The sequence below is a fragment of the Mus pahari genome, chromosome 9 (genome assembly GCF_900095145.1).
Source record: "Mus pahari chromosome 9, PAHARI_EIJ_v1.1, whole genome shotgun sequence".
Classification (NCBI taxonomy): Eukaryota; Metazoa; Chordata; class Mammalia; order Rodentia; family Muridae; genus Mus; species Mus pahari.
In genome coordinates, this window is record NC_034598.1 from 42363634 (window position 1) to 42377408 (window position 13775).

Genomic DNA, 13775 nt, shown 5'->3' on the forward strand with positions numbered 1-13775 from the left:
AGGAGGCAGAGGCAGGTGGATTTCTGAGTTCGAGGCCAGCCTGGTCTACAGAGTGAGTTCCAGGACAGCCAGGGCTACACAGAGAAACCCTGTCTCCAACATAAAGAACTGTATTAAAGGGTTGTAGCGTTAGGAAGGTTGAGAGCCACTGTGGTAACCTCACTCAGACCCACTGTGCTGGTTCTGGGCCCTTCCCTCTCCTCCTCTCTTTTGGAAAAGTCTGGGCATCGTGTTCTGTGCAGGAGCCAGAAAAATGCTGCTCGGTGCTTGCATGCCTACACTGTCAGATCTGTTGGTGGCTAGCAAGAGGCCAAGGGACACAAGTGTCTGCCCATGTGCTATGCATAGAACTGCACCCGTGTTTTGTATAACGGGTGCATAGCTACACCTTTCGGCTGCAGTGTGATGGCATCATCACACTAAATGATGACCTCTGAGGAAGCTTAGGTTGGTTTCCATTTCCTTCTTAGTGTGAGACGAAGCACAAACAACTGGCCCATTACTGTAGAACAGGAAAAACAAGATTATATTTAAAGCCAGTGTCTGTCTAAGTGATGCAATATATTTGCTGAGCATGACAGCTGGGGAACTGTCACAGACCACTTGGGAAAGCTTCCTGGGTGACAATGGGCCTCCAATCCATCAGCAGGGATGAGATGCTAGCACTTGGTGGCCTGTTATCTATACTTTAACAAATTGCAAGGATCACACAGGTGCTTGTTGCCAGCCAGCAACATGGACATGAGTCATGGCTACAGTTTCACAGCTCTTCCTAAGAAAAGAATATTCACTGGAACCCCAGTGTGACCAGCGAGCATCATGCGTTTGTGGGTGATCAGCATGCCTAGGTGTGATGAGATGTGGTCAACTCAGGGTCCCCATTCTCACAAACTTACCTCCCCAGGTCTCCCCACTTACAGCATGGCTGGTGAAACCCACCTTCCTCAAGTTGCTGAGTTGATTCCTGATGTTGCATGTATAAGGCAGTTGCTACAACTGGCTCTCCCCTGCCTACTGCTATCCTAAATATAGCTTCTTTGTATCTCTTTGCTGTGGTCATGGTTTTAAACCGGAGGCACTATACATCCCTACATTCTTAAACTGAAGCTGTGAACCCATAGACCTGTGGATGTGACCACACTAGATGCATTTATAGGGCTGATGGGATTAACACTGGCTTATTGTCATGGTCCTGATCCACTGGGACTAGTGTATTAGATCTTTTGTCATTGTTGCTGTTTTTTTTTTTTTTTTAAATTGCTATAACAAATAACTCTACACATGCAGCCTAAAAGAAAAGGTTTATCTTAGCTACAGTTTAGAATATACAGCCTGTGATGTCAGGAAGCTATGTCCACAGGAACAAGACACATGGTCATACACCTTGGCAGTCAGGAGCAGCATGTGACGAATGCTGGGGTTCCTCTCATTCATATTCTCTCTCTCTCTCTCTCTCTCTCTCTCTCTCTCTCTCTCTCTCCCTCCCTTCTTCCCTCCCTTCTTCCTTCCCCCCCCTTGATTTTTCAAGACAGGGTTTCTCTATGTGGCTCTGACTGTCTGAAACTCCCTCTGTATACCAGGCTGGCCTTGAACTCACAGAGATCCTCCTGTTTCTGCTTCTGGAGTGCTGGAATTAAAGGTAAGCACCAGTTGGGCTGTAGTGGCGCACACCTTTAATCTCAGCACTTGGGAGGCAGAGGCAGGCGGATTTCTGAGTTTGAGGCCAGCCTGGTCTACAAAGTGAGTTCCAGGACAGCCAGTTCTACACAGAGAAACCCTGTCTAGACAAACAAACAAACAGTAAGCACCATAGCTGCCTGGCCACTTTCTCCCTTTTTTATGCAGTACAGGATCCTAACTATGGAATAGGGCATCCCACATTGAGAGTAGGTCTCTTACCCTCCCAGACATGCCCAGAGATTTATCTGCCGGGGTGGGTGACCCATCAAGGTTACAATACATGTGAACCATCACAGTAGACAAGTTTTCGTTGGTGTTGTTTTAAAGAGTGGAGAAGCCATAAGGAAAGTAGCCTGTATTCACAAATAAGTCCTTCTTTCTATCTAGAAGAAAACAATGAGCAGCTGAAGGATGGATCCCCGGGTACCACAGAAATGTGTCCACCCTTCCTGGACCCTCTAGGGATCCCTTCCAAAGTACTACACACTCACCCTCTGCCCCGTGGGCACTGTCTGCCAGGGACACATACACCCAGAGTCCTGAGACAGCCGATGTGAAAACCTTGTCAGGCATTACCCGGCAGGGCCCCAATGCTCAGTTCCAGCGGAGATCAGCTGCAGTCCCTGCCTGCTCTTGGCTAAGCTTCCAACAAGTGGTTCCAACTCTATTCTTCCCTCTGGTAGCCAAGACAACCTCTCTTCCATCCTCTTCCCGTGCAGATGTCTGGTCGCTCAACCTGATCTCAGCGGACCCCAAGCCAAGGTGGGGATGCTCCGACCTGGCAGGAACCTCCCGCAGCCCAGGCATCTCCTCCTCCCTGCAGACCCGCTGACAGGGCAGGGGCGCATGGACTTGCAGGATGGGTCTGGCAGGAGCGCTCCCCGGCCCCAGGCCTCTCTTCGCCGGGGTGACTCAAGCAACCGTAGCCCTTTGTTGGGGTGCAGGCCGGGGCCGCCGCCCGCGGTGCCGCTAATTACAGCCCGCCCGAGCCTTTGAAGTGCTGCGCCCGCGCCCTAATTGCGCTTCCCGCCAGCTGCGCCGCCCTCCTCGGTCGCCTGCCGGGGAAAGCACCGCGAGCCGCCAGGCGCTTTTATGGGGCTCACGGTAATGCGGGTTAATCTGCAAAGAATTTTAAGAACATGCTTCGTGCAGCGGGCTTTGCTGGAGGGGACCCAGGGGCCTCGCAAGCCGGAAATGAACGTGGGACCCCGGGCAGGGTGGCCTCTGGCATTGCTCCTGTCTTGCCATCTGTCCTCCCTACTGCAGATGTGTGGACCTGGGGGAATCTGCTTTCGCGGTCCCTAAAGTGGCAACTTCAGAGTCAGTTAAGCAGTTAGGCTCCTACAGATGTGTCACCTTTCAGGGACACACGATTTGAGTCTAAGAGATTTGAGTCTAAGAGCTAGGCTAAAGCCAGTGACTGAGTGCATCCGGAACTGGAGGTGCTCTTACCCAGCTGCCTTTGGATGGTGTCCCAGAAAACAAGGTCCCAACCTTTGAGCCGTGGTGACTCCAGCAGGCAGTCAATTTCTAGAAATTACCCCCGGAGTTGGATAGGGGCATTTCTCCTGGCAAGACAGAGGGAGGGACTGTCCCTCAGATGACAGCACATCTGCTTCCCATAGTATTCCCCCACACTGGGAGCAGTCCACTGACCACAGTAAACTCCTGACTGCTCCTTAAGTTGCTAGCGCGACTTTCCTCGAGCCCTGGGGAGGGTTGCCTGGATAGGCTTTCCATGCGGAAGAGCCTCACAGACCAGGTGCTACAGAGCTAAATGTGGCAACAGAAGCAAGTGCCTAGCGCTAGTCACTCCTCCCTGGAGACCAGAAGACCCACCAGGCCTTGCCTACTGTCGCCATCTGCTCAGAGAGACTCCAGAATTAGTGCTCTCTTTTTAAGACACAGAGTAGGAGTTTAAGAGCCTTACAGGCTGGAGAATGGCTCTGAAGACAGCGACAATGTACTCATAAAATAAATAAATTAAAAAAGATATAAATCTTTTTTTAAATTTTATTTTATGTGAGTTCACTGTCGCTCTCTTTCAGACACCCCAGAAGAGAGCATTGGAACCCATTACAGATGGTTGTGAGCCACCATGTGGTTGCTGGGAATTGAACTCAGGACCTCTGGAAGAGCAGTCTGTGCTCTTAACCGCTGAGCCATCTCTCCAGCCCCAAATAAATAAATCTTAAAAAAAAAAGAAAAAAAGAAAGAAAGAAAGGAAAGAAAGAAAGAGTTTTACATAGATGTGTGATGTGGGACGGGACACAGTTCTAGGCTTCAATTAGCCACAGTAGGAGTCTTCTTCCCCTAGTACCACAGTGAAGCTCCAGCTCAGAAGAAAATGAGGGGGTCTGCTTGGCCTCCTCTCCCAGGGCCACACCCCTCTCCGAGTCCTTTGAAGCTGTCTGTGCCTTAGACTAGAGCTAAGGATATCCTTTCCCACACGCTATGATCACCAGGGCTCTCTAGACAAGCAGAGCTGACAGGTGTGTGTCCGTGTGCAGATGCAGACGCATGCACACATATGGACGGTTGCTCCTCTAGACAGGAGAGGTGTTTATTTTAGGAACTGACTCATGTGACTGATGGTGGGGGGTGGGGTGGCAAGTCCAGACTGCTGCTGGGGGGGGTTGTGGAGAAGTAGGGAAGGGAAGAGTTGGTGGTACAGCTAGAGTCTGGAGGCCGGCTTCTGGAAGTACCTCTTCTTGGGGAGCTCAAATATTGCCTTGTGATCTTTAGTGGATCGGATGAGGTCTACCCACATAACTAACGAATTCCTTCACTGCAGTATTTGGGCAGTTTGGACTAAGTATCTGAGTGCTATGGCAACACCGTCCAATGCAAAATTCACCATCATATTGGCAAACTTCAGAACACATCCTCGTTCCAGATCTACAAGCCTCTTCCTAGGGATGTTTCTCCCGGGCTTGTAGTACAGGGTCTCGAATCCTGGAAGCTGGGATGTCACTTGCAAGAGTATGGAGCTTGCCAGGCAGTGGTGGCGCACGCCTTTAATCCCAGCACATGGGAGGCAGAGGCAGGTGGATTTCTGAGTTCGAGGCCAACTTGGTCTACAGAGTGAGTTCCAGGACAGCCAGGGCTACTCAGAGAAACCCTGTCTCAAAAAACCAAAAAAAAAAAAAAAAAAAGACTATGGAGATTCCCCCTTGCCTTCCAATGGTGTTGGGACAATACTGCATGGTACCTCCCTTTCTGATCCAGTGATTAAGAGGCATGGGGTGAAGATAAGTTTAGGGTAGGAAATTGGGGGTGCATTCTTGTATACGGTGAGCATGATAGTCTCATTTGACACGTGATTCACTGATAAACCTCCAGGGACTCACAGTGGATGGGTATATGCACCATGTTGGACGATTTCAGGGTGATGCCAGTGTCTCCCAACTTCACAAACCACAACTCTTGATTTGGCTTTTTCCCTCCATTTAAAAATGTCGACTTTAATAAGTGTACATGTCAGTCAGCTTGTGGGGAAGCTGACCAAGATACATAAAATAGGAGTGACCACCTGGGGTTTCTACACTTGGTTCTGCTCACAGAATATTTATTAAGGTTGTTTAATATATATGATTTCTCATTTTGGAAGTCCTTTATTGTAAAGATAATCTTTCTTTCTGATGACAAACAGCAGCCAGGACGATCACTCTGAACCTCCACACTGGGTCAATTCTATTTCCTCTTGAGACATCAGTTCCCTTCTGTATTTCCAAGGTAATGTTTGTATTATATCTGCGGTGTCTGGTGGTCCCTGATGTATCAGGAAATCTAGGGACATGGTTCCTTTCGAATGCTGTGAAATTACAGAGGAGAGGGGGGTTTCGCAGTAGACCCCAAAGCTTTTGAGGCACTGAGTTCGGGTCTCTCTCTCTCTCTCTCTCTCTCTCTCTCTCTCTCTCTCTCTCTCTCTCTCAGATTCATTTATTTAGTATACAGTATTCACAGTATTCTGCCTGTACACCAGAACAGGGCACCAGATTTTATTGCAGGTGGTTATGAGCCACTGTGTGGTTACTGAGAATTGAACTCAGGATCTCTGGAAGAGCAGCCAGTGCTTTTAACCTCTGAGCCATCTCTCCAGCCTGGGATTGTCTCTTCTGTTAGGGAACCTTATTGATGGAGCAGGTGACTTTACTACATACATGACCCTGCTCGCAGAAGTCATCTTTCCCTTGTATAGGCTTTCATGGTACTGTTGTGAGGTGGGAACCTGCATGTTGGTGTCTGGTATATGAAGCACAGACAAGCAACAGGGACACCAGATGCCTTGGGAGGAAGAGAGGCCTAGGCAGACCTAATTGGCTGGGGGTTGGGGTTGGGGCGCTTCGTTGAGAAAGAGGACTGAGAGAGCAATGAATTCCAAAGAAAGAGGGATTTACAGTATATAATGATCAAAAATACATACGCACCTAACAACATGTCATTAAAACACATACGGCCAGAGTTCTGAGAAGAAATGAAAGGGAAGTCAGCGCTCAAAACACAGCAGTAGTATAGACTGCCGTGTAGGTAGTGCTGGTAAAAGCACGTGCTCTGTGGAGGAGGAAAAAAAAAAAACCAAGAAAGACTGAGCTCATACACTCAAAATATGCATGCGTGTACTAATCAAAAGCCAGAAAGGAAAGGCTGTATAACGGCAAAGTGAGAAAGTCTAGTGAGAAAATGTAAGCGTTCTGTAAAACCTCATCTTTATAAGAAAATTTGATATACATTTAGGGAGAAACTTGGATATTAAAAAACACAATAAACTAGATGATGTTGTGATAAACTGTAAGTAACATGACCAGAAAACAAGAATATGAAATATTAAATATGTGCAAGAATATAATTTCATGTGCAAAGCACACATGTGCACACACACATATACGCACAAACACATACACACCATACATGCCACACATACATACAGACTATACATATACATATGCTGTGTTTATACACATGAACACACATGCACACACACACACACACAGATGCCACATATACACAAAGAAATTATATTTACAACAATGATAACATTATCCCTGAATGACTTCACATATTGGCAAACCAGCTGGCCACATGCTCCCAAGATCCTCCTGTCTCCATGTCCCCAGGGCTGGGACCTCAGGCATGCAGACACATGTCGGTACTACGGATCTGAAAGCAGAGCCTTAAGCTTACACAGCAAGATATTTATCTGCTGGGCCATCTCCCCAGCCTGATTCCTGTAATACTTTGCTTACTATTTAATGTTGGTTTGGAAGTTTTAAGTAGGATTTTTTTTTTTTTTTTTAATTTATTTTGTGACAGAGTCTGGCCATGCTGTGCTTAAACTCCTGGGTTCAAGCGATCCTCCTGCCTCAAGTAGCTGTACTAGAGGTATGTCCTATTACATCCAGCTATGGGAACAATGGCTTTTAAAGTTTGTATGAAGAAGAATATAGGTGAAAGCTGCCAATACTTGTTTTTATTTTTGAGACAGCGTCTCACTCTGTTTGAGGCTAGCAACTCATTCTGTAGTACCTGCTGCCCTTGAACTTAGAATTCTCCTGCCTTAGCTTTCTGTATGCTGGGATTACAGACATGTAATCCATCACACCAGGCTGCGGATACATTTGTGTGTAAGCCTATGTGCATACATACATGGATGTGTGTGTGTGTCCATGTGAAGGACAAGTTTGGCTGTTATTCCTTGGGCACTATCTACTTTGCCCTCCTTGAAACTGGGTCTTTAACTGGTCTGGAACTTGGAAGTAAGCAGGGCTGCCTGGCCAGCGAGGTCCAGAGTTCTGTCTGCTTACCTCTGCCTCCCCAGGGCTGTGATTACAGTACCCAGGCTACTCTCCCTCTGGGCTCTGGGGATTGACTCTGGTCTTTATGTCTGGAAGGCAGGCACTTTGTGGACTGAACTGTCTCCTCAGCTCCTGTAGGTACATGTTTGAAAAGGAGAGCTAGTGCACATATGTATTTATCAGGCGGAGCTAACATGATGCTGGCGAAGGAACCGGGCGTCACAGAAGGGGCGGCGTAAAGCCTCGGGACGGTAACACAGCAGAGGCAACGTGCGTGCGCGGGTAGAGATTGGGAACCTTAACAGATGAGCCACACACTGGGCTCCTTGCTGCGGGGGAAGACTGAGCTGAGCAGACACGCATGGCAACTGTGAAGGTTGCATATCAAGACCTGTTACGTCTTAAAGAAAAAGACGCTGAATAGTGGAAAGGCTGGGGTTGCCTTTCCTGAAGAGGCCAGATCTCTCTGACACAGGTAGACTGTGTCACAGGGAGAGGGAGAAAGACAGAGAGAGGGTCTGTGATCCAACCAATGTCCCTTTCCTCCCTCCCTCCCTCCTCCTTTTTCTCTCTCTCCCTCCCTCTTTTTCTCTCTTCCTCCTTTCTTTCCTTTCTACCTGACCATCCAAGTCCCCCAAAACCCAGACTAGCTTTAAACATGTTGTGTAGCTAGCCGACGTGAACTAGGGGGCTAGGCGATCGCTCAATCAATTGAGCTATATCTTCACCTCTTGGGAGGTTTTCTTTTCCGCTGGCCTGGGCTGGGCTATTCCTGCCTGTGAGATCTGTTAACAGGAGCTCAGGTGTGGGTGAACTGTGTGAGGTTCAGGCCGATCACAGACATCTTCGATATATACCCCCACCCCCTTATGTTGCTCTTGGCCAGTGTCTGAGTCTTCCCTTCAGGTAATGCAGGAGACGTGGTCTCTGTTGCAAAATCAACCTGAAAAAAAAGAAAAAAGAAAGAAAAAACAAAAAACCACATTGGGGAAGAAACATGAGCGTTTTTCTTTCTTACCAGTGTCTCTGACTGCCCACAGAAGCTTGGGTTCTCCTGTCACGGAGGGCTTAGCAGCTGGCATGCCTGAGACCTGCTGCTTTATCCAGGTCACATCTGTGGTCACGCACTTTCCAGATGTGGAGTTACAGAGATTCCTGTGGTGTGTGTGTTGGCGTCTCACTGTCAGGCCCCCACTCTGAGGTCGCTGCGGTGGGGGTTCCGCATGTTAGCTCCAATAACGAACTCTTGCCTGCTGCTCACAACAGAGCAAATGTAACAAGGAGGGATTTTCCCAAGGGAGCATAATTTTCATTCCTTAAATCAGGCTGTTACAAAAAACCCTGACACTGTCTCATTTAGCGAAAGGAGTCAGAGGGCAGCTGGCTGCACGGAGCTCACCAGCCCTGCAACCCTGTGACCCCGCACAGGTGCCAGCTGCCCAGCCTGCAGAAGTCACCTCCGCACTCCACCCAGGGTGTGCCTCTGGTGGCCACCACCACTACCTGCAGCTGGGCTGGGAGGGGCCCTGCTGCAGAACAAAGTGTTCCTCAGCTGGGAAAGAGACTGCAGGGCAGGGCCTCTCCCCCTCAGACCAGGCCTCCCTCCCTCCCTCAGACCAGACTGCTCCCCTCCCCCTTCCCATCCCTCTCCCCCCTTCAGATCAGGCTGTTCCCCTCCCCCACCCTCAGACTAGTTTGCTCTCCTCCCCCTCCCAGACTGCTCCCCTCCCCCCCCTCAGACCAGGCTGTTCCCCTCCCCCCTTCCCGTCCCTCTCCCCCCTCAGACCAGGCTGCTCCCCTCACCCACTCTGCCTCCCACCCTCAGACTAGTCCGCTCTCCTCCCCCTCCCAGGCTGCTCCCCTCCCCCCCTTCCCCCTCAGATCAGGCTGCTGCTCCCCTGGGGAACCACACATCTTTCCTTTGATGGTTAGGGTAACGGTGACGTGGGCTCCATGTAAGCTCATAGCAGCTCAGCTCTACCAAGGTAGGAACCTCAGGAAACCCCACCACTACTCCCTAGGTCCCACCAGGAAGGAGCAGCACTGAGCCTAGGAGTGAAGAAACTTACCCCAAGAGCTCCCCTGGGCCAGGTAGAAGATAGCCATGTATAACAAGTGCCTCTCCAAGGATTTCTTTATAGCTATCTTAGTCACCACAAGCCCACAAGCCTCCTCACCGGGACACATATGGCAGATCAGGGTTTCCAGGGAGAAGGGAAGGCCAGAATACATGTCCCCTACACAGAGACCCCCAGCACTCCGCAGATCATCCATCCCTTCTTCCTCTTCCGTCCCTGTATTACCCCCTCCCACCTTTCTCTCCCCCCCCACCATCCCCCACCCCATCTCGCCCCTCCAGGTCTATCTATTCTTGTCTGCTCCCTCTCTTATGGTGTCTTGTCTCTCTGTCTCTCTAATCACAGGGTCTTGAGCTCACAAACACCCACTGAGTCAAACACTGCCAGGCCCCTGAGCTGGGCCTTTCCCACTAACTCTTTCTCTCTTCTCCATCCATCTTTGTCCTCCCTCCCTCTCTGCTTTTCGGTACCCACCCTCTTGCCACCCCCTCCCTCCCCATACATACAAAAACGGTCTGCCATTTGCAAGCAAACACCCACAGTGTCAGGCTCTGCCTGAGTTCTGAGCTGGGACATTCTGGGGGTGGGGGTGGCGAACCGTGTGTCTCAGGGGCTTGTGAAAGGGGGTCCTGTTGAGTCGGAAGCATCCCTCAGGGATTTGAGCACCCAGGCACTGCACCCTCTGCATGGCCACTCTTAAACCCTTTCCTCTGGAACAGCTTTAAGGATGGCTCCCCCCACAGGGGAATTCCTGAAGCCAACAGTTGACAAACCCACACACCCTCCGAGGGCTGGGCACCAGATAAAAAGCCCTCCTCAAAGCCGGCCCTCCTGGGGACGGTGTGGGACCCAGCAGGGCAGGAGATCTTCCTCTGTCACCACTTCCTCTAAGACTGATCCTATCTCAGCACAGAACGGAGGATCTGACCTGCTGGACCTAAGGCTGACCCCCTGCTGCGTGTTGGAACCTCGGGGGACACTCGCCCCAGCTGAGAGCAAGAGATCTGTCTGGGAATCCCCAAGAGAGCAGGAGGTGGACCAGCAGAGCACCTGTCCCTATCGGTAGCTGCAGGTCTGCCAAGGTCACCTGCACCGAGTCCTGCACAGCAGCACGCCGCCGCCGTCATCTGCACCCAGGAAAAACTGGTTTTCTAAGTTTTTCTGGTTTGTTCTCAGTGCTCCGCTGAAGGATCTATTTCTGTCTCTCCTTCAGGAGGGTGAGCTTTGCCAATGACTAATCCCAGTCTTGAAGATTGATACCGTTGTCACCTGCGCGCGGGACCCAAGCCCAGCAGGGAAGCAGAGAGATAAGCCCTTGCCTGCAGCTGAAGCGTCAGTCTGCTAGGGCCACCCGCCTTTTGCTACTGCAGAACAGGGCTGTCATTACTGCCAGGAACACCTCTGTCCTCTTGCAGATACAAACATGGGCTCATCACAGTGACCACCTGGGGTCCAGACTGCCCCTCACAGGGAATTAAGAGTGGCTGCCTCTCTGCAGGCGTGTGGAACCCCTGGATGGATCTTGGGATCCGAGCCCCTCATGTCTGCGCTGCTGATGTTGTGTGCGGCGCTCTTGCTTCTGGGTACCCCCGGCCGTGGCGCCCGGCCCTGGGAGCCCTGCACAGGTAAGGTGACCACATGGGGACATGGGTAGGGCATCTTTTGTGGAGTGGGAGAAAAACGGGGTTTGACATGCCACCTCCTGACACCAGGTCACTTGAGTGTGGTAAGATGCTGTCCTCCTAGAGACCTGGACAGTTATGGGGGACAGGGGAGATACAATAGAGGGGGCAGCACAGGCAGTCACAATAAAAGGTTTCTCTAAGCTCCTAGAGGTGGGAGGGGTTTCAAGTTTCAAAGCGCTAACAGCAGCTAACAGCAGCCATCGAGGCTTCGCAAGTACTTACCTGCTTGACTGCCGGGGAAGGCCAGGCACCTGCTTCAGGAATGAAGTCCCCGGCCCTCGGGCTCCTGGCATCGGGATGAGCTATCCAACCTGCACTTAGCAAAGCTCTGGGCCGCCACGGGCCTGGCTCTGTCCCCAGTTGAAGGAGAAAACACAGGCCCAGCCCCAAACACACCCACAACCCACACCTGGGTTTAGCCTGGAGCTCCTCAAGATGGGCCAACTACAGGCCTCCTTCTCTTCTTAGGCCACTGGGAACACCAGTGACATCCTGCCCTAGGGTTCCCAGCAAGAGATTCTAATGATCAAGTCACAATTAATGGGATAAAGACACAGGACAGTTGGATCTAGTAGCTGGACCTGCAAGTTGGTGGTGGGGATCCCAGGGGCAAGAGGTGCTGGTGTGACAGGTGGCTGTATTCTTGTGCACACACCATCTGCTGGGTTGCCAGGAGTGAGGCTCCTTCCCGTACTGGGCTGTTGCTCTCTTTGACATGGCAAGGGGTGACCCTACGACCCAGGTTTGGAACACTGACCTATGTGAACACTGCATGCAGTTTATAACCTAACTACCTAGAAGTGACTGGCTGTAAGTTCCAGCAACCGCTACACCGAGGTCTGAGGAACAGAAGGCCCTGGGGCCCGATACAGTGCCACCTGTGGGGATCTGAGGCAGAAGAGAAGCCCCTGCCCCTCCTCCCATGTTCTCCAGCCACACCTGCGGTGATGACTTTGAAGGTGGAGCTTCTAAGTCAGTTGTCACCATGCAAATCCCTTGGCTCCAAGTGATGGCATCTGTGTGCTCCCCTTCCCCCCTCCCTGGCAGGGCCACCTTGTGTTGTGAGGTGAGCTTGTAAATGAACCCCAGAAGGACCCTGTGCAGGCCTGGCTGGGAGTCCTGAGGACCGCCATGCTTCCGGGCCTGGGATGAATCACGAACGTGTGCTTTCCTGTTCCAGCAGCCCGGGGAACACAGCCGACCTGAAGAGTGATAATAAAGGTTATTTATAAAGCCCGCCCCCTCTCCCCTGGAGGTGCGTTTCAAATAGTTAAAAGGTGACCTAGTTATGAATGTGGTGAACCAGGGAGGAAACATAAAAAGTCAGGCTGATATTATGGAGCTATATGACAAGAGGCTCGGGGGCCAGTGAGGGTTGACCCAGTTCTAAGTCCCTCCGGTTCTACTCTGGGTTGAGCATTGTCCAGCCCTGTACTTTGATTCGGGACACAGGTGTGCGCTCCGTTCTGCCTTCCCCTGGCCCGGGCTGTCCCACCCAGCAGATGGGAAGCTGGAAGGTCTGGACTGCCTGGACTCTTATCTGTGGCCATGGGGCCAGCTGGGACTGGTGGTCAAGGTGCAGGTCACCGCAGGCGGGAAACTCGAGGAAAGCAAGCTTCCTCCCGCATGAGCATCCACGCATGAGCATTCACGCCTGTCACAGTTGGCAGTGACCCTTAACAGATGCTTCCTGGTGCTTCACTTGCAAATGAGGTGACAAGGTGAGGGTCTGGTGGGAAATATCTCCAGTCACTGTCCCTGGGGGGGGGGTGTCTAGTCATCTGTGTTCTGGGGACTTTTTGAGAAGGGCCGGTGGCATCATTCTCCAGCAGGTGGCCAGCAGCATGGAGCTCAGGCTGCCCAGGTCCCTGGTCTCAGATACTGTAGAGTATAGTCTGCGGGTAGGAGTTCTGTCATAGACAGGGGACATTGCAGATACCAGGTGACTGAACTCCCAGGCGGGTTCTGGCTCCTAGAGGGAACTGACTTCTCTGCCCTTTCTTTAATAGGAGGGTCCCCAGGAGAGTCGGAGGCAGAGGCAGGGTGCCACCTGTCTTCACAGTCTTATAGAAGACAAGAGGGCTTGGTGTGTGGCCAGGGGCACAATTCCCAAAGGGCCCTCTCCCCACTGGGCCTGGTCAAAGAAGCCTGTTGAGGGTGAGAGATCCCTGGGACCTCCTAGGCTGTTAGGCTTCTCACCTTCCTGGGTTTACAGCCTGCTTGCTCTCACCCCTGCACGGGCAGAATCGGGTTCAGCTCGGAGCTCAGAGGACCCAGGTGTGAAGGTGGAGAGGGACAGCAGTCCAGAATGTGACTGTGTCTAAGGGGCATGTCATGCTTGGGGCTCTGGAGATTCAGTGACATCCAAATAGACCCAAGGGGGGAGAGAGAGAAAGAGAGAGAGAGAGAGAGAGAGAGAGAGAGAGAGAGAGAGAGAGAGAGAGAGAGAGAGAGAGAGAGAGAGAGCCAGCCAGTGGAGCAGGTTCAGGCCCCAGACCCCCGAGGGTGGATAAGAAGCCCTTGCCCTTTGGCTTCTT

General features: G+C 51.4%; 1 protein-coding gene and 1 pseudogene across 1 annotated transcript in view; one reads left to right on the plus strand and one right to left on the minus strand.

Moving 5' to 3' along the window:
- Positions 1-5344: 5344 nt before the first annotated feature.
- On the minus strand, positions 5345-5866 carry LOC110326167 (annotated as a pseudogene).
- Positions 5867-10854: 4988 nt separating this feature from the next.
- Tspear (thrombospondin type laminin G domain and EAR repeats) overlaps positions 10855-13775 on the plus strand; it is a 199504-nt gene continuing 196583 nt past the window's right edge. Inside the window, exon 1 of the mRNA XM_021205518.1 lies at positions 10855-11178. Coding sequence (XP_021061177.1) covers positions 11094-11178 — 85 coding nt within the window. The 5' untranslated portion in view covers positions 10855-11093. The remainder of the gene's footprint in view (positions 11179-13775) is intronic.